Source organism: Bacillus rossius, chromosome 7 (genome assembly GCF_032445375.1).
Source record: "Bacillus rossius redtenbacheri isolate Brsri chromosome 7, Brsri_v3, whole genome shotgun sequence".
NCBI classification, from domain to species: Eukaryota; Metazoa; Arthropoda; class Insecta; order Phasmatodea; family Bacillidae; genus Bacillus; species Bacillus rossius.
Genome location: NC_086335.1, coordinates 8,057,758 through 8,080,058, shown reverse-complemented (window position 1 = coordinate 8,080,058; position 22,301 = coordinate 8,057,758). Strand labels below are relative to the sequence as shown.

At 38.0% G+C, this 22,301-nt stretch overlaps 1 protein-coding gene across 1 annotated transcript in view; it reads left to right on the top strand.

Annotated features, from left to right (window-relative positions):
• The window catches only part of LOC134534401 (EGFR adapter protein-like), a 236,392-nt gene that overhangs the window by 196,685 nt on the left and 17,406 nt on the right, over positions 1-22,301 (top strand). The window contains exon 4 of the mRNA XM_063372866.1: positions 1,197-1,612. Coding sequence (XP_063228936.1) covers positions 1,197-1,612 — 416 coding nt within the window. The remainder of the gene's footprint in view (positions 1-1,196; positions 1,613-22,301) is intronic.

The window sequence follows — 22,301 nt, the reverse complement described above, 5'->3', positions numbered from 1 at the left end:
CACCGGTTCTCGGTATCCTCAGAGCCCGTAAACACCCGGCCGACACCCGCCCTCGGTATTCTCAGAGCGCGTTAACACCTTGGCTGACACCTGCATTTGTTATCCTCAGCCGAAGCCCAAGCTGCCATTTTCTCTCCTAGTCCCATGTTCTACGATTTACTTATCTTCGTCTTCCTGTGTCAATATCTCGTCGGTTTGGTGCCTGGATTTCAGATCCTTGCTAATTGAATATGCAATATCGTGCTGCTTGCACTTTTCATCAAGAGAATTAATGCCCAAGTCACCACGAGCTAACCTTTTCGCTAGTTAAGCGGAAATTGCTTATAACGTTCGAGAAAACAAAATGATGTCATCCAAGATGACGGATTTAAAATGGCGTATCCAAGATGGCCGTCAAGGTTAAGGCCATACAACATGGCCACCGTGACGTCTGGCGCCTGACATTCTTTTATATACTACTTATACACACTAATAACTAATCGCGAGGTCACGCCCCGTATCTGTGGTCTCTTTGGCGGCTGTCGAACAAGTGCCTTCATCACAGCTCGCCATCCAAGCTCTCACCATTAGGGGTCGTCCATTAATCACGTGATGTTTTTTAAGCAAATTTTCCCCCCCCCTTCCACCTAGTGATTTGTGGTGAAGTTTCAGACCTACCCCCCCCCCCCCCCCCCCACACACACATAAATCACGTGTATTTTTTTGGTACAAAATATTTTTCAAAGTTTTAGAATATTATCTTTAAATATAGGTATAATCTAATTTAATTCTGGAAAATTAAGCACAGCATGTATTCGGCGCCAAAATCACAGTCTTACTGGCGACTGGCAAGCCGAGCCGGGCGGGGATATTGTTGCCTGGCTACGGCGAGTCAAGGTCACGCGTCGCTTTTCGGTTTAGTAGAAATCGCGCGAAAAAATAATACACGTGATATCTCTCTACACCCCTCCTCCCCCCTTGTGATATTTCGTGATATTTCCCGAACCCCCCCCCCCCCCCCTTTTCGAGCTTCACGTGATTAATGGACGATCCCTTACAGACCAGTCACCTTCCCTAACTCTCTCTCTCTCTTCACAGTAGAGGTCATTCGTCCCTGTCGCCAGAATCGCTGGATTATTCACGAGTGTGTGTAAATGTATGAAGGTAAGGTAAACTGTGCACGTGAAGTGAGGTGTTTGTGGCGCGTGTGCCCGCAGACGAAGCAAGTGACGCTGGGCATGAACGTGCAACTGCCCGGCGGCGGGGGGCGCGACCCGCCCAGACTCGGCGTCAAGGCGCCGCCGCCCTCGTCCATCCCGGGGCTGCGGCCCCCGGGGGCGGCGCCCGCCTCCCAGGCCAGCACGCCCAGCAGCGACGAGAGCAACTCGCCCACCGAGCTCAACTCGTACAAGCGCCTGGCCGACAAGCCGCCGCTCGTCAAGCGCATCGCCGTGGGGCCGGCGGGGGGCGGCGAGGAGGGCTGCCCCCTGGTGGCCGCGCCCGGCCCCCGGCCCCTGTCGGGCGGCTACGTCAACGAGGCGGTCCCGGAGGCGGCGGACCCGGCCAGGGGCAGCAAGGCGCCCGCCGCCGACGCCCTGGTGCCGTCCAAGCACATAGAGATCGACAACAGCAGGTGAGGCGTGCAGAGCTGGGCGCGCACCCTTGCGACGTCCTTCCCCCGCCGAGGCAGTCACAACAGCTCGGCAAACTTGCACAGAAGATTTTAGGTTTTTGTATCGAGTGTTTGCTTTTTGCAGACTAAGAAATTAACAAAATGTTTTATCTAGAAAGTCTCAGTGTGTCTATAAAAACAGTTACGACATGAAACACTGTACAAGAAGTTTATTTTCTTTAAACACATATAACTTCATTTTGAAATGCGTTTTTTTTGTTAATAATGTCTTCAAGTCGGTGTTGGCTAGGCTCAAGCCAGTTTCTCTTTCAGTCATGTTGATCAGTGAAATGACTTGATTGAACCTTAGTCTAACAAAGGATGATCTTCCGATGAGACTCCAATGAGATGGCTCCTTCGAAACGAGCCCATTATTTTTTTCTTGGTAAAATTAAGTACTAGCCTTAAATTTAGACTCCGTGACAGACTGTGACGAACACTTGCATCTTTGTGCTGCCTTTGACTGCAGCACAGCTATTGTGACACTGCCTGGCATGGGCGCAAATCTGTAGGATTTCCAGGGGGGGCCCGTGAATTCTGTGGTTTAAGAAGACTTCTCTGGATGATAAGCTCGTATGTTATACACTTTATTTTTACGTAAGTGATATTAACAATAAAGCAGAGCAACATATGTTTTAGTAATTATTAATTAATGATCTCTCAAACATGTTTGAATAATTTGCTAACCTAAATACATAAAATATCCATGAAAAAATCTATAAAAATAATATACGTGAATATAAATGCAAATAGATAACACCCCACCCATACATTACCATTTTCCAAAAGTGTTTATTCTAATTTCAGATTTTGAAGCAAAATGTCAGCTTCACCGTAGAGACCGATTAAGTTGCTAAGAAAATCAGTAAAAATTTAATATTAGGGTAACAGATCTTATTAAAATCATCTCAATCTGACGAAGTTTGAGATGTAAAGAGTGGGGTTACATTTTAAGGCTTCCGTACCCAAAGGGTAAAACGGGACCCTATTATTAAGACTCCGCTGTCCGTCCGTCTGTCTGTCTGTCCGTCTGCTACCAGGTTGTATCTCATGAACCGTGATAGTTAGACACAACAATACTAAAAACATAGTAAAGTAAACGTGATTTTTTTGTTCGTTTTTGCTCGATATTGAAAACGGCAACAGGTAGACGCTTGAAATATTCACAGAATATTTAGTTATATATTCACTTTAAAAATAAATGATTAAATTAAAATAAAACAAATATTTAAGGGGGGCTCTCATACAACAAACGTGAAAACAGAATAAAATTTCACAAATGATGTATTACTGTTACCGCTATAACAAAAAATACTAAAACAGAATGAAATAAATATTTAAGTGGGGCTCCCATACAACAGACATGATTTTTTTTTTGCCGTTTTTATAGATGATGGTACGGAACCCTTCGTGCGTGAGTTCGACTCGCACTTTGTCGGGGTTTTTATGCCACATCACATAATTACTGCGATTCAAATGCTGTTCGCGAAATTCTTTGTTCACTGTTTTTGATGCGCCCTAAAACCCCAAAGCGCCAAAGCTAATAAACGGATCAACATCAAATGAACGATCGAATCATATTAAAACCCTTAAAGACTATTTAATTTAGTAAAGGCATCAACCAGGTAAAAAAGAAAAAAACTTAATGATACAAATGAAAAATCTCGGAAATAGAACATGAAATTTATCCTACAGCTAATTGAACCACATACATTTCTCGCCTTATATTTAGTATAATCAGTATTTTGGCAGTGAATTATTTAGTTAAAATAAGTAGTATAGGAATGGGGCTCCGGGCGCAGGCTTCAGGCTGAGGATTGAGGAGTGTGCCGACCGCCATCTTGGATTGTGACGTCACGGCGGCCATCTTGGATGTTTGTGACCTTGACCTTTGAGCTTGACCTTGAATTTGACCTTCAAAATGTGTCAAAATCGTCCAAAATTGGGCAAAATTTACCCAAAATTCCTCAAAAATCTTCAAAATTTCCATTTATGTGGAAAAAAATTCCGCCAAAAAATCTCAAAAAATTCCACAATTCAAAAATTAGGATTTCGAAAATCCTCAAAAGCCATTTTGCCTTAGAAAGAACCCAAATTCCTGAAAGTGGCTTAAGCATCCTTAGAGCTAGCCGCTTTAAGCCGCCAAGGTCATGACCTTGAAAATTAGGATGCCATGGTAGCCATTTTGAAGTATGACGTCACCGTTGCAATTTTCGTTACGGTCGCCATCTTTAAAATCTTCATTTATTATCCGATTTTAATGAAAAAAATTTTAAAATTTATTAAAAAATTCATTTAATAAAATTTTAATAAAAAATATTTAAAAATCATACATTAACGACACGGAGCTCGGAGTCCGCGGTTCGAACCCGACGAGTGCAAAAAAAATTAAAAATGACGACAGGTCCTTCCCCCTAGGTGGCTGCTGGCAGACTGACCCCCCACCACTTTTATCAATGCACATATACCATCAGGTAGTATGACGTCATGTCCGCCATCTTGTCTTCGATGCTGGAAGCCATCATCATTGTATCGTCGGCTAGAGTGCGCTGACGCCATGCTAGTTTAATTATTACCCACTAGAGTGCAGTAATTATCTATTACTAAGGTGTCCGCCATCTTTAAATTTGGACACCATCTTGAAAATCCGTATTTATTTAGCTAGAAATTCGGGAAAAATTCCAAAATTTATTAAATAAATTTGCAATCAATATACTGATTGGCCCGGTCAGTTCCTATCCTTGGTTCGATACTCGATCGATGCAATATATTTTTTATTTCATGTAAAAAATAATAATTTCAATAAATCATGTTCAAAATTCTTAAAGAGACTTTAAATCCTCTACTACCATCATCCTATCAGACATCATGTCCGCCATCTTGGAAAATTCGTAATTGACTTATTAATTCGGAAAAAGTTCAAAATTCATTAAATAAATTTGCAACCAATAAAATGATTAGTTAGATCGACTAAGGTCCTTGGTACGATTCGGAATGAAGATGAAAAATAATAAACATAATATAATAGTGGCAGGTCCGAGAAATAAAACAACACAAGTTCTTTCACAAAATAAACTTTATTACATAATTTCTACTTTACTACACGAACACTTGCGAAAGCCAGCAATCTTATAATCATTTAGGTCCGCAGTGGCGTGAAATGACTAATTCTTAGCTCCAATCGGCTTATACTAGAAAGAGTCCAGCCAGAACCTTTACAGACATAGTCCTCCTCTTCCTGACAGAGTTTCTGGATACCGTTTTTAACAGTATGCTTCACATCGTTAGAACTGTAAATTACTGCAGCCGATGTCTTGAATGCACACTTCTTCACTTCGTCTTCGAATGGATACGGCTTTCCATATATACAGTCCAACCACAAGTTGTATTTTAATGGACCGTTTGTTGCTACATCATCAGTAAGCTGATTGATTATGTTCTCTTTGATATCATCAAGAAAATTACAAATGTCTTTCGACTCACCTAACATATTTAGATAATAGTAGTCTTTCAATGTCCCACGAAATGCAGACTGCGCCAAGTAGAACCCATTATCATTCACTTGTAATGCGCCGAACACAGTCTTAGGTTTATTTTCATGTTCAGACGTCATACCAATCGGTTGCTGCACATCGGTTTTCTTGCTTGTTCTCTTACGAGTCTCCAATCTAAAGCGAGGAGTCGAAGTTTCTACAGGTAGTTCTTCAGTAGACACACGGACTTTACCGTTGCATTTTTTCACATGTCGTCGCAAACTGTCAATACGTGTAAACCATTCATGACACCCATCACAGCGAAACTTTATACGAGATGGATTCTTCTTGCATTTACTCCGCTCATGTCTTCGTGCATCATGAGAAAATGCGAACGACATATCACAGTAGCTGCAAGGATACCGTGGTGATGAAGACGATCCTTTCAGACCCGAACCAGATGATGTTGTTGCAGCAGTTACACCATCTCCAGCCATACTCTTATGAACATCAATACATCGTTGTTGCACCGAAACCTTTACTTTCTGTCGCACAGCAGGACCTTTGCATGTATTCATGTGCGTTTTCATATTATCTTGTCTTGCAAATTGCTTGTGACATTTCTCACAAACAAACATTTTACGATAAGGGTTCTTAGCACATTCTCTCCTCTCGTGTCGTCGAGTATTGCTGCTGTTTGTGAAAATCTTGTCACAGTAACAGCACCGATGTTCGTTAGTCGTTGTTGAATCACAAGTCATTGAAGTTTCCATCGAGGGTGAAACGAAGTTCGACGAGTTTTCCTGCATAGTCAGCACCACCGGCATTAAAGTCTCTCCTGCTGACGGTATCGCGACCGTTGAAATCTCCTCTTTTGATGACGTCGTCTTTGCCGACGGGATCTGCACCTTCTCCACCGTAGCTGACGTCAGGGTTCCCGTAGACGATGGTGCGTCGTCCATCAAGCTCAACGTTTTAGATGGTAAAGATGCCATCGAAGTCTCAAGAACAAGCAATTACACGACGTATGCACCTGATGAATCAAACTAGGTGATCCTTACACCGACGACGTCAGTAACAAACTGAGCGACCTGCTGTCCAGGACTCGCTTATATACACGCACCGGTTGGAATAATACTCTAGTCAAATCAAGAACCAATTACTATAATACTCGAGTCAAAACACCATTGAAAGAAGAAGCGTACCAAAATAAGGTAACGCATTTGGAAACAAATTCATCAAATGAAATGAACACGCAATGTACACATCGTACACACAGGAAAACGAAAAGTACACACAGGAAAACGAAATGTACACACAGGAAATCGGTACGTACACACAGTACACACAGGAAACGGAACGTACACACAGGAAAACGAAATGTACAAACAGGAAAACGAAATGTACAAACAGGAAAACGAAATGTACAAACAGGAAAACGAAATGTACACACAGGAAAACTAAATGTACACACAGGAAAACGAAATGTACAAATAGGAAAACGAAATGTACAAACAGGAAAACGAAATGTACAAACAGGAAAACGAAATGTACAAACAGGAAAACGAACTGTACAAACAGGAAAACGAAATGTACACACATGAAAACGAAATGTACACACAGGAAAACGAAATGAACAAACAGGAAAACGAAATGTACACACAGGAAATCGGAACGTACACACAGTACACACAGGAAACGGAACGATCACACATACAGTAGCGGAAACACAGACTTATTTGGAAATCAGGATACAAGAAATAAATCATACTTTTTGAAAATATAAATAATTCATTTTATTTTTCATTAGTACACACATGACAGTTAATCAAATGATTATTGTAAGTAGCCAGCGTTCCGAAGCTCTTTAAGTATGGTCGATACTTCCACGATATGCGAGTAGTTTCCTCTACGAACAGATGCCACCATCAGTCTTAGCCGGTCAACCAATATGTTTGGATCTTTCCATGATGTGGAATCAATCTCTTCTGCCACCATCTTCCTTGCACGTTTATTATAAATATTATGATCTCTGCTGTCCTCCGTTTTAACACCAACCTCAGGGTTACTTTCATCATCGAGCCAGTGATCATCACAAGCTTGATCAGATTTATTTATTACATCACGACGTTTCCATCGCTTCGGTCTCAGGACACCACCACATTCATCGGTCTTGTCAGCTTTAGGTTCTGCATCACAGTCTTAGATCACGTCGCCAGCTTCAGAGTCACTGTAGCAATCACCGTAGAAGGCATCGTCTTCACCCAGATTACCGTATAAGAACTCGTTATCGTCGATGTCGAAGTGTCTGCATCGCCTTCATGCTTCCTTTTCAGGAGTCCATTATTTTTACAAAGTATGGAGTATCTGCTAAATATAGGCTTGAGTGTATTTTCACTTTTCAAGGTGTTGATACTTCCATTAGTTTCAGTCTTCCCGAAACCATCAGCATCCTTCAATATTTGTTTCTCGTCACGATCGGCGTGCTACGGCTTCCATCATTTCTATATTAATAATATTATTTGTCTTAAAATCTCCGCGTCCGTGTCACTATCACAGACGTAAATACATCATCTTCGTAGCTGTCATCAATATTGCCATGAGCTGCATCAATATCACTCATTTTATGATATCGTTTCCACATTTCAGTTGTCAGTGATTTACCCGCAATCTATGATCTTGTGAGCTCCATTCTCTTTTTCTTTAAAAGCCTATGTGTCCAGTTTTATTATTTAATCCTTCAACCCATCATCCCAAACCCAATTAAATCATCTTAGTATATAGAAAAAAATCAACAAAGTTCCTTTCATTTAATCTTAGGAACCGCATCATCCTTTCCACCTATATTTTAGTTTCTTGAGCCCAAGAGTCTTTCATTATATATACCATGCAGTGTTCTTCAAGAGATGTGGTATACAACCATTTCTACATAAAAATCCATCCTATCGATGATTTGTTTACACATAAAAAAAAAACCTTCACGTTAGTTTTACATGTTTTATTAAATTATCTTTTCAACTAAAATAATTACCACACATAGTAATTTCTACAAAGGACACTTTGTCCAAGACATTTTAACCATCATCATCTCTCTGAAAACAACCATGTTCCATCTATATCACAAAGTAAACGAGGGTTAGAGGAGATGGGACAAACAAGTGCTAGTCACTCATAGGGTAAGAACCATGTGTTCGATACCTATCTCAGTCAATGTAGCATCTATGTATTTCTCTTAGCTCATGTAGAAAAATATGTTCCAATGCATACGAATTTAAACTTATTCACGTACGACTAGTCAAAAGTACATAAATTCAAGCACGTTAACCTAAAAAAAAATTCTCAAGGATAGAGGCAGAGACTACTCGATACAGACACGCCTACCATCACCTGCAAATGAACATTGACCACTCGCGCGGGAATTGCAAGCTTGCAGAATGCTGCGACACTCATATGTTTTGCTCGAGACATGCATACATCACGCCGCTAGCCTTCCAACTCAGTGCACGTAAAACTCCAGTGAAATCGTAATCAAGCTCATGTAAAGTACTTGACGGAACCACTTCAAAGTATACATCACTGAACCAGAGCAGAAAATCAGCCTACGAATGTATATCTTGCTACCTACAAAAATAAATGTGTAGCACATATACGAGAGGAGTCGATTCCTACATAGCATACTCCTTACGCTGATAATTATAAGCGGCAAAATACTTCAAATCATGACCCCGGCTAGTATACATTTTTTTCGTGAACCCTAAATTCATGTTAGTAATCGGTACAAATGTGTGAGTAATTCGGACGAATAATCGCTTACCAAGTATCCAGAATCTTACTGTTACAGCCCAGCCAGTGCACCAGAGTACCCCGAAGTGTGGTCAATTGATAAACATTCTTTAATTTTTTAATATCACCTCCGTAGTGTACACCGATATATGACAGGTTACGATTTAAGACCATAAATTTCCCACAAGTCTGTTAGTTTTATTTCGGGAAGTAATAAATTATTTCTCAAAAATAATAAATCAAGTTCTTAGTCAGATTTGCTCTAATGCTACGGTATTACCTGTACCAGCACTTTACCAAAACATCTCCCATAAAAATCTTAAGAATGCAGATGGCATACTCAGACAAAAATAATTTTAGCAAAAAAAAAAAACAGTCTTCATCATTATTGGTAAAAAAAATAATACACACAAACAAGACATAGCGCGCATTACAAATTCGACCAAAATTACGTGTCACATGTAGTTTATTGCATTAAGATAAACGATGTAGGTTAGGGAAAAATAAATAAAAAATTCTTTACTTCTATAATTTATTTAAAATTGTACATTTATACACATTAAAATCTGACACTATATATATATATATCGTATACATTTCTCAGTCCGTGCAACATTCATTTTTATTAAAATAAATTATTATAGTTCGTATTAAGAATGACAAAATACAAATAATTCATACAGATCTCGATACATCAGTTCAGGAGTGTAACACCTTAGAGGACCAGAAATTATGCTAGAGACCTGCCTTTACAAAATTTATAATGTTTTTTCAAGTAAAATTTTCGTGTAACCTGTATACCGCACTTCTCACACAGAAATTTTACACGATCAAGATTTCTTCTGCAGCCATGCTTTTCATGGATACGTGTACTTCGTAGTCGTTCAAAACGTTTACCACAGTAGCGGCACTGATACAGATATTCATCGCAATTATCATCGCTTCCCCGCTGTACAACTTGCAAATGAACTTTGCTTTTACAATGCCTAATCAAATTACTTTTGTTTGTGAAATGTACACCACACGGGTCACACGGAAATGTCACACGATTAGCGTTTCTTCTACAGACATGATTTTCATGTCTTCTTGCATGTTGACGGTATTTAAAACTTTTGTCACAGTAACAGCACCGATGTTCGTTAGTCGTTCTTGAATCACCAGTCATTGTAGTTTCCATCGAGGACGAAACGAAGTTCGTAGAGTTTTCCTGTGTAGCCAGCACCACCGGCATTAAAGTCTCTCCTGCTGACGGTATCACGACTGTTGAAGTCTCCTCTTGTGATGACGTCTTCGTTGCCGACGGGATCTGCACCTTCTCCGCCATAGCTGACGTCCGGGTTCCCGTGGACGATGGTGCGTCGACCATAAAGTTCAGCGTTTTAGATGGTAAAGATGCCATCGAGTTCACAAGAACAGGTAATTACGCGTCTTATGCACCAGAAGAAAAAAAACTAGGTGATCCTTACACCGTCATCGTCGCCAGTAACAAACTGAGCGACCTGCTGTCTAGGACTCGCTTATATACATGCACCGGTTTGAATAATACGCTAGTCAAATCAAGAACCAATTACTATAATACTCGAGTCAATACATCATCCATTGTTATTACTAAAAAAAAATAGGAATTCCAAGGAATAAAGGTTTAAATTATATATTGAAACAACTAATCTCTCATCCTACATACACGGTTTATTTAGACTTACTAGAAGGATTAAGAGTCTCTGAACAATGGAACTTTCAGAAACCAAACATAGTTTCAACTACTCAAATTTAAATTTTATTATGTACAGCTACACATAACCTCCAACTGACTCCAAATGTCTACAACACATTTCTAAAATAATTTATACGATACTGGGCTAGGTCAAAAGTCAATTATTTTTGTACCTCTCATCTACAGTTCAGAGGACCTTCAGTGTTGATATAGCTACAGACAAGACATGTCCAGTACCATACATCTTCAAAGCCTTCAGAGTCGATCCTTGTTAAGCCTTATGACAAAAGTCTCCGAAACAAGAGACCTACTCTATAAGTTTACTATACACTTTTATGCTTTATATAGCACACATCGATAAATATCTTCGTAAATAACCCAAAATATTATCAGACCACTAGCATTCGATTTATGCACATACAGTAGGACACCAACATATCCATCAACACAAGTCCATTCTACATTAAGCTCCTCACTTATTTTCATCAGTCTACACTCAGCACACAAAAACTAAATGAAGTCAATTAACAACCTAGTATTTATATACATCCAGTCATTTAACAGCATACCGATGGCTAGTTAAATAAGATTGACAGTGAACATGTTAGCAAAGTTTAAATTTATATAGGACCAGGGACCCATTGAACCTTCAGAACCGAGCTACACATACTCAGTGCTGGATGCAAGTTAATTCTACACTCATTTGCCATCACTCATATTACATCATCGTCACTCAATTTGACACTCATTTCCCATCAACTACACTCAATTCGACACTCATTTTCCATCATAGACACTCAATTCGACACTCGTTTTCCATAAGACACTCAATTTCCATAATCGACACTCAATTCGACACTCAATTTCCGTCATCGACACTCAATTCAACACTCATTTTCCGTCATCGACACTCAATTCTACATACGTACTCTTTCCTTCTTCAACACTCATTTTCCTTCATCTACATAAAATAAAATGTAAACTCTCCAACACACACACACACACACACACACACACACACACATAGATATATATTAAAATAGTCATCCGCAACTCAATTCTTTAAAGTAGCAAACACATGAACTTTATTAGGGCATGAATAACGACACATTTTAATATCAATTTTTAAAATTATATTTATATCACAAAATACAAAAGTATAAAAATCCGTCAGTCAATACACATTACTAACTTATTATATATACCCTGAAATTCTAAGTTCATTATGAATAGTCCACGTTTCTTTGATAACTGATACAATTTCGTCATCTTGCGAAACAAGTAAAAGTCGCAACCTGTTCGTTAACACGTTCGAGTCTTTCCACGATACATAATCAATTTCACTTGATGACACCATCTTCTTCGATTGTTTGCTGAACATATTCTGAAAATCGTTGTAATAATGATTATGATAATTTGTATCATCATCATCGCTGCTGTCCACATCTTTAACAAACACACTGACATCTTCATCTTGCATATCCCAGTATTTCGAATTTTTTGACATTGGAGTGCCGTCATTGGTATCAAGCTTACTTGCTAATTTTCCAAAAAAAATATTCCAAAGTCCGTATAAGTCTACTATAAGACGACTTGTCACTTTTTCTGGAGATGTTACTTTCATTATCTTCTACCTTACTTATATCTTCAACACCAGTTAAGCTATTTCCTTCCTCAAGACCTGGAGAGATTTTAACACAATCGCTTTTAAGACTAGGTCGATCAATTTCATTGTAAGACATACTGTCCCCGAGCATAGCGTCTCCATCTACGTACTTTATCTCCTGAACGAGCTTGGCTTTACAAGTTTTATAGTGTATTTTTAAATTCTCTCTTCGTGTCAACCGTCTTCCACACTTGCCACAAATTAGTATTTGACGGTATGGGCTTTTAACACATTCGTTCTTTTCATGTCTACGAGCATTATAGATGTTATCAAAGTATTTGCTACAGTATGTACAATGTCCTCCAGATCGAGATCGATATTTGTGTATCGTACCTTCACTAGTCTGTACGTACTCCATAATGGTTGAATAGCAACTAAAGGTATTTTTTAGGTACTTCGTATTTTCATGTATGAACATTCATCAATTATTTACGAAAAAAGATTTTTTTTCTCATTTTGAAGAAAAAATCATGTTCCACGTAGTTTTACTACCCACCTTCATATTTCCTCATATGTTATGTTGTAAAAGCAACCAAAGTTGGTTGTAGGTTATGGAATGCTCACTCACGATCTCTTGAAAAAGGTGTACCTCCCTAGATCTCAAGAGGAAGAACATTGACCTTATTTAAAAATTAGTGAATAATATCATGGTCTAGCAAGAATCACAAGATAATCTATTCTCATATTAGCAACCATCATGTACCAGTTGTCTGTATATGCAGTCTCTGTTGTCTGTATAAGTAGACAATGTTTTGTGTGGGATGCGGGATGCTCCCTAACGATCGCAACAGAAGGAGGGCTTCGCTAGAACTCAAGGGGAAGGGAAATCTTCGTGTGTGATAGCTTTTCCCATTTGTTTCAAGACAGTGTAATCGTCTGATTAATGAAATTTTGTTTTTGTGTGATTTCCACCTGTTAAAATTATTTTTTAAGTGTTGATTTGATAATATGACTTCGGAAATTTATACGAAACTCTGAATAAAATTACCTGTCTTAGACACCAAGGACAATACAGTTTGTCCTTCATGTTAATGCTTATCAGCTGTCTCAAAGCATATTATTTGTCTGAGTAAAGTTATTATTTTTTAAATCCGCCTGATAAAAATATTGTAAGTGGTGATTTATTGACAGAATTTCACTAATTAAATGTAACTCTGAATAGAAATGACATGACTCATTAAGTAAAAAATTCTTCATGCAGAGATAGATTTCTCACAAATAATCAGGAGCACTCGAAGAAAACCATCAGATGTCTAGCCAGGAATAATCAGAAACACTTGGAGAAAGCCATCAATAAATAATATCAAGAATAATCAGAAGCACTCTGAGAAAACCATAAGATGTCTAGTCAGGTATAATCAGGAGCACACGGAGAAAACCACCACAATATTGTCAAGAATAATCGGAAGCACACGGAGAAAACCACCATAATATTGTCAAGAATAATCGGAAGCACACGGAGAAAACCACCATAATATTGTCAAGAATAATCGGAAGCACACGGAGAAAACCATAAGATGTCTAGTCAGGTATAATCAGGAGCACACGGAGAAAACCACCATAATATTGTCAAGAATAATCGGAAGCACACGGAGAAAAACACCATATATTGACAAGAATAATCGGGAGCACACGGAGAAAACCGCCACAAGTTTTCTTTGATATCATAAAATTTCAGGAAAAAATAATAATAAAAATAAAAATAAATTAATAAAAAATTAAAAATAAAATACAAAAAATACATAAACAGATTCTGCTAGCTTGTGAACTTCTCATTGTTGAGCAAAGATATAGTACAAGCAAGAATTTTATGTATTTTTTGTATTTTATTTTTAATTTTTTATTAATTTATTTTTATTTTTATTATTATTTTTTCCTGAAATTTTATGATATCAAAGAAAACTTGTGGCGGTTTTCTCCGTGTGCTCCCGATTATTCTTGTCAATATATGGTGTTTTTCTCCGTGTGCTTCCGATTATTCTTGACAATATTATGGTGGTTTTCTCCGTGTGCTCCTGATTATACCTGACTAGACATCTTATGGTTTTCTCCGTGTGCTTCCGATTATTCTTGACAATATTATGGTGGTTTTCTCCGTGTGCTTCCGATTATTCTTGACAATATTATGGTGGTTTTCTCCGTGTGCTTCCGATTATTCTTGACAATATTGTGGTGGTTTTCTCCGTGTGCTCCTGATTATACCTGACTAGACATCTTATGGATTTCTCAGAGTGCTTCTGATTATTTTTGATATTATTTATTGATGGCTTTCTCCAAGTGTTTCTGATTATTCCTGGCTAGACATCTGATGGTTTTCTCCGAGTGCTCCTGATTATTTGTGAGAAATCTATCTCTGCATGAAGAATTTTTTACTTAATGAGTCATGTCATTTCTATTCAGAGGGTCATTTAATTAGTGAAATTCTGTCAATAAATCACCACTTACAATATTTTTATCAGGCGGATTTAAAAAATAATAACTTTACTCAGACAAATAATATGCTTTGAGACAGCTGATAAGCATTAACATGAAGGACAAACTGTATTGTCCTTGGTGTCTAAGACAGGTAATTTTATTCAGAGTTTCGTATAAATTTCCGAAGTCATATTATCAAATCAACACTTAAAAAATAATTTTAACAGGTGGAAATCACACAAAAACAAAATTTCATTAATCAGACGATTACACTGTCTTGAAACAAATGGGAAAAGCTATCACACACGAAGATTTCCCTTCCCCTTGAGTTCTAGCGAAGCCCTCCTTCTGTTGCGATCGTTAGGGAGCATCCCGCATCCCACACAAAACATTGTCTACTTATACAGACAACAGAGACTGCATATACAGACAACTGGTACATGATGGTTGCTAATATGAGAATAGATTATCTTGTGATTCTTGCTAGACCATGATATTATTCACTAATTTTTAAATAAGGTCAATGTTCTTCCTCTTGAGATCTAGGGAGGTACACCTTTTTCAAGAGATCGTGAGTGAGCATTCCATAACCTACAACCAACTTTGGTTGCTTTTACAACATAACATATGAGGAAATATGAAGGTGGGTAGTAAAACTACGTGGAACATGATTTTTTCTTCAAAATGAGAAAAAAAATCTTTTTTCGTAAATAATTGATGAATGTTCATACATGAAAATACGAAGTACCTAAAAAATACCTTTAGTTGCTATTCAACCATTATGGAGTACGTACAGACTAGTGAAGGTACGATACACAAATATCGATCTCGATCTGGAGGACATTGTACATACTGTAGCAAATACTTTGATAACATCTATAATGCTCGTAGACATGAAAAGAACGAATGTGTTAAAAGCCCATACCGTCAAATACTAATTTGTGGCAAGTGTGGAAGACGGTTGACACGAAGAGAGAATTTAAAAATACACTATAAAACTTGTAAAGCCAAGCTCGTTCAGGAGATAAAGTACGTAGATGGAGACGCTATGCTCGGGGACAGTATGTCTTACAATGAAATTGATCGACCTAGTCTTAAAAGCGATTGTGTTAAAATCTCTCCAGGTCTTGAGGAAGGAAATAGCTTAACTGGTGTTGAAGATATAAGTAAGGTAGAAGATAATGAAAGTAACATCTCCAGAAAAAGTGACAAGTCGTCTTATAGTAGACTTATACGGACTTTGGAATATTTTTTTTGGAAAATTAGCAAGTAAGCTTGATACCAATGACGGCACTCCAATGTCAAAAAATTCGAAATACTGGGATATGCAAGATGAAGATGTCAGTGTGTTTGTTAAAGATGTGGACAGCAGCGATGATGATGATACAAATTATCATAATCATTATTACAACGATTTTCAGAATATGTTCAGCAAACAATCGAAGAAGATGGTGTCATCAAGTGAAATTGATTATGTATCGTGGAAAGACTCGAACGTGTTAACGAACAGGTTGCGACTTTTACTTGTTTCGCAAGATGACGAAATTGTATCAGTTATCAAAGAAACGTGGACTATTCATAATGAACTTAGAATTTCAGGGTATATATAATAAGTTAGTAATGTGTATTGACTGACGGATTTTTATACTTTTGTATTTTGTGATATAAATATAATTTTAAAAATTGATATTAAAATGTGTCGTTATTCATGCCCTAATAAAGTTCATGTGTTTGCTACTTTAAAGAATTGAGTTGCGGATGACTATTTTAATATATATCTGTGTGTGTGTGTGTGTGTGTGTGTGTGTGTGTGTGTGTGTGTGTGGGTGTTGGAGAGTTTACATTTTATTTTATGTAGATGAAGGAAAATGAGTGTTGAAGAAGGAAAGAGTACGTATGTAGAATTGAGTGTCGATGACGGAAAATGAGTGTTGAATTGAGTGTCGATGACGGAAATTGAGTGTCGAATTGAGTGTCGATTATGGAAATTGAGTGTCTTATGGAAAACGAGTGTCGAATTGAGTGTCTATGATGGAAAATGAGTGTCGAATTGAGTGTAGTTGATGGGAAATGAGTGTAAAATTGAGTGACGATGATGTAATATGAGTGATGGCAAATGAGTGTAGAATTAACTTGCATCCAGCACTGAGTATGTGTAGCTCGGTTCTGAAGGTTCAATGGGTCCCTGGTCCTATATAAATTTAAACTTTGCTAACATGTTCACTGTCAATCTTATTTAACTAGCCATCGGTATGCTGTTAAATGACTGGATGTATATAAATACTAGGTTGTTAATTGACTTCATTTAGTTTTTGTGTGCTGAGTGTAGACTGATGAAAATAAGTGAGGAGCTTAATGTAGAATGGACTTGTGTTGATGGATATGTTGGTGTCCTACTGTATGTGCATAAATCGAATGCTAGTGGTCTGATAATATTTTGGGTTATTTACGAAGATATTTATCGATGTGTGCTATATAAAGCATAAAAGTGTATAGTAAACTTATAGAGTAGGTCTCTTGTTTCGGAGACTTTTGTCATAAGGCTTAACAAGGATCGACTCTGAAGGCTTTGAAGATGTATGGTACTGGACATGTCTTGTCTGTAGCTATATCAACACTGAAGGTCCTCTGAACTGTAGATGAGAGGTACAAAAATAATTGACTTTTGACCTAGCCCGGTATCGTATAAATTATTTTAGAAATGTGTTGTAGACATTTGGAGTCAGTTGGAGGTTATGTGTAGCTGTACATAATAAAATTTAAATTTGAGTAGTTGAAACTATGTTTGGTTTCTGAAAGTTCCATTGTTCAGAGACTCTTAATCCTTCTAGTAAGTCTAAATAAACCGTGTATGTAGGATGAGAGATTAGTTGTTTCAATATATAATTTAAACTTTTATTCCTTGAAATTCCTATTTTTTTTTAGTAATAACAATGGATGATGTATTGACTCGAGTATTATAGTAATTGGTTCTTGATTTGACTAGCGTATTATTCAAACCGGTGCATGTATATAAGCGAGTCCTAGACAGCAGGTCGCTCAGTTTGTTACTGGCGACGATGACGGTGTAAGGATCACCTAGTTTTTTTTCTTCTGGTGCATAAGACGCGTAATTACCTGTTCTTGTGAACTCGATGGCATCTTTACCATCTAAAACGCTGAACTTTATGGTCGACGCACCATCGTCCACGGGAACCCGGACGTCAGCTATGGCGGAGAAGGTGCAGATCCCGTCGGCAACGAAGACGTCATCACAAGAGGAGACTTCAACAGTCGTGATACCGTCAGCAGGAGAGACTTTAATGCCGGTGGTGCTGGCTACACAGGAAAACTCTACGAACTTCGTTTCGTCCTCGATGGAAACTACAATGACTGGTGATTCAAGAACGACTAACGAACATCGGTGCTGTTACTGTGACAAAAGTTTTAAATACCGTCAACATGCAAGAAGACATGAAAATCATGTCTGTAGAAGAAACGCTAATCGTGTGACATTTCCGTGTGACCCGTGTGGTGTACATTTCACAAACAAAAGTAATTTGATTAGGCATTGTAAAAGCAAAGTTCATTTGCAAGTTGTACAGCGGGGAAGCGATGATAATTGCGATGAATATCTGTATCAGTGCCGCTACTGTGGTAAACGTTTTGAACGACTACGAAGTACACGTATCCATGAAAAGCATGGCTGCAGAAGAAATCTTGATCGTGTAAAATTTCTGTGTGAGAAGTGCGGTATACAGGTTACACGAAAATTTTACTTGAAAAAACATTATAAATTTTGTAAAGGCAGGTCTCTAGCATAATTTCTGGTCCTCTAAGGTGTTACACTCCTGAACTGATGTATCGAGATCTGTATGAATTATTTGTATTTTGTCATTCTTAATACGAACTATAATAATTTATTTTAATAAAAATGAATGTTGCACGGACTGAGAAATGTATACGATATATATATATATAGTGTCAGATTTTAATGTGTATAAATGTACAATTTTAAATAAATTATAGAAGTAAAGAATTTTTTATTTATTTTTCCCTAACCTACGTCGTTTATCTTAATGCAATAAACTACATGTGACACGTAATTTTGGTCGAATTTGTAATGCGCGCTATGTCTTGTTTGTGTGTATTATTTTTTTTACCAATAATGATGAAGACTGTTTTTTTTTTGCTAAAATTATTTTTGTCTGAGTATGCCATCTGCATTCTTAAGATTTTTATGGGAGATGTTTTGGTAAAGTGCTGGTACAGGTAATACCGTAGCATTAGAGCAAATCTGACTAAGAACTTGATTTATTATTTTTGAGAAATAATTTATTACTTCCCGAAATAAAACTAACAGACTTGTGGGAAATTTATGGTCTTAAATCGTAACCTGTCATATATCGGTGTACACTACGGAGGTGATATTAAAAAATTAAAGAATGTTTATCAATTGACCACACTTCGGGGTACTCTGGTGCACTGGCTGGGCTGTAACAGTAAGATTCTGGATACTTGGTAAGCGATTATTCGTCCGAATTACTCACACATTTGTACCGATTACTAACATGAATTTAGGGTTCACGAAAAAAATGTATACTAGCCGGGGTCATGATTTGAAGTATTTTGCCGCTTATAATTATCAGCGTAAGGAGTATGCTATGTAGAAATCGACTCCTCTCGTATATGTGCTACACATTTATTTTTGTAGGTAGCAAGATATACATTCGTAGGCTGATTTTCTGCTCTGGTTCAGTGATGTATACTTTGAAGTGGTTCCGTCAAGTACTTTACATGAGCTTGATTACGATTTCACTGGAGTTTTACGTGCACTGAGTTGGAAGGCTAGCGGCGTGATGTATGCATGTCTCGAGCAAAACATATGAGTGTCGCAGCATTCTGCAAGCTTGCAACTCCCGCGCGAGGGGTCAATGTTCATTTGCAGGTGATGGTAGGCATGTCTCGATCGAGAAGTCTCTGCCTCTATCCTTGAGAATTTTTTTTTAGGTTAACGTGCTTGAATTTATGTACTTTTGACTAGTCGTACGTGAATAAGTTTAAATTCGTATGCATTGGAACATATTTTTCTACATGAGCTAAGAGAAATACATAGATGCTACATTGACTGAGATAGGTATCGAACACATGGTTCTTACCCTATGAGTGACTAGCACTTGTTTGTCCCATCTCCTCTAACCCTCGTTTACTTTGTGATATAGATGGAACATGGTTGTTTTCAGAGAGATGATGATGGTTAAAATGTCTTGGACAAAGTGTCCTTTGTAGAAATTACTATGTGTGGTAATTATTTTAGTTGAAAAGATAATTTAATAAAACATGTAAAACTAACGTGAAGGTTTTTTTTTTATGTGTAAACAAATCATCGATAGGATGGATTTTTATGTAGAAATGGTTGTATACCACATCTCTTGAAGAACACTGCATGGTATATATAATGAAAGACTCTTGGGCTCAAGAAACTAAAATATAGGTGGAAAGGATGATGCGGTTCCTAAGATTAAATGAAAGGAACTTTGTTGATTTTTTTCTATATACTAAGATGATTTAATTGGGTTTGGGATGATGGGTTGAAGGATTAAATAATAAAACTGGACACATAGGCTTTTAAAGAAAAAGAGAATGGAGCTCACAAGATCATAGATTGCGGGTAAATCACTGACAACTGAAATGTGGAAACGATATCATAAAATGAGTGATATTGATGCAGCTCATGGCAATATTGATGACAGCTACGAAGATGATGTATTTACGTCTGTGATAGTGACACGGACGCGGAGATTTTAAGACAAATAATATTATTAATATAGAAATGATGGAAGCCGTAGCACGCCGATCGTGACGAGAAACAAATATTGAAGGATGCTGATGGTTTCGGGAAGACTGAAACTAATGGAAGTATCAACACCTTGAAAAGTGAAAATACACTCAAGCCTATATTTAGCAGATACTCCATACTTTGTAAAAATAATGGACTCCTGAAAAGGAAGCATGAAGGCGATGCAGACACTTCGACATCGACGATAACGAGTTCTTATACGGTAATCTGGGTGAAGACGATGCCTTCTACGGTGATTGCTACAGTGACTCTGAAGCTGGCGACGTGATCTAAGACTGTGATGCAGAACCTAAAGCTGACAAGACCGATGAATGTGGTGGTGTCCTGAGACCGAAGCGATGGAAACGTCGTGATGTAATAAATAAATCTGATCAAGCTTGTGATGATCACTGGCTCGATGATGAAAGTAACCCTGAGGTTGGTGTTAAAACGGAGGACAGCAGAGATCATAATATTTATAATAAACGTGCAAGGAAGATGGTGGCAGAAGAGATTGATTCCACATCATGGAAAGATCCAAACATATTGGTTGACCGGCTAAGACTGATGGTGGCATCTGTTCGTAGAGGAAACTACTCGCATATCGTGGAAGTATCGACCATACTTAAAGAGCTTCGAAACGCTGGCTACTTACAATAATCATTTGATTAACTGTCATGTGTGTACTAATGAAAAATAAAATGAATTATTTATATTTTCAAAAAGTATGATTTATTTCTTGTATCCTGATTTCCAAATAAGTCTGTGTTTCCGCTACTGTATGTGTGATCGTTCCGTTTCCTGTGTGTACTGTGTGTACGTTCCGATTTCCTGTGTGTACATTTCGTTTTCCTGTTTGTTCATTTCGTTTTCCTGTGTGTACATTTCGTTTTCATGTGTGTACATTTCGTTTTCCTGTTTGTACAGTTCGTTTTCCTGTTTGTACATTTCGTTTTCCTGTTTGTACATTTCGTTTTCCTGTTTGTACATTTCGTTTTCCTATTTGTACATTTCGTTTTCCTGTGTGTACATTTCGTTTTCCTGTGTGTACATTTCGTTTTCCTGTTTGTACATTTCGTTTTCCTGTTTGTACATTTCGTTTTCCTGTTTGTACATTTCGTTTTCCTGTGTGTACGTTCCGTTTCCTGTGTGTACTGTGTGTACGTACCGATTTCCTGTGTGTACATTTCGTTTTCCTGTGTGTACTTTTCGTTTTCCTGTGTGTACTGTGTGTACATTGCGTGTTCATTTCATTTGATGAATTTGTTTCCAAATGCGTTACCTTATTTTGGTACGCTTCTTCTTTCAATGGTGTTTTGACTCGAGTATTATAGTAATTGGTTCTTGATTTGACTAGAGTATTATTCCAACCGGTGCGTGTATATAAGCGAGTCCTGGACAGCAGGTCGCTCAGTTTGTTACTGACGTCGTCGGTGTAAGGATCACCTAGTTTGATTCATCAGGTGCATACGTCGTGTAATTGCTTGTTCTTGAGACTTCGATGGCATCTTTACCATCTAAAACGTTGAGCTTGATGGACGACGCACCATCGTCTACGGGAACCCTGACGTCAGCTACGGTGGAGAAGGTGCAGATCCCGTCGGCAAAGACGACGTCATCAAAAGAGGAGATTTCAACGGTCGCGATACCGTCAGCAGGAGAGACTTTAATGCCGGTGGTGCTGACTATGCAGGAAAACTCGTCGAACTTCGTTTCACCCTCGATGGAAACTTCAATGACTTGTGATTCAACAACGACTAACGAACATCGGTGCTGTTACT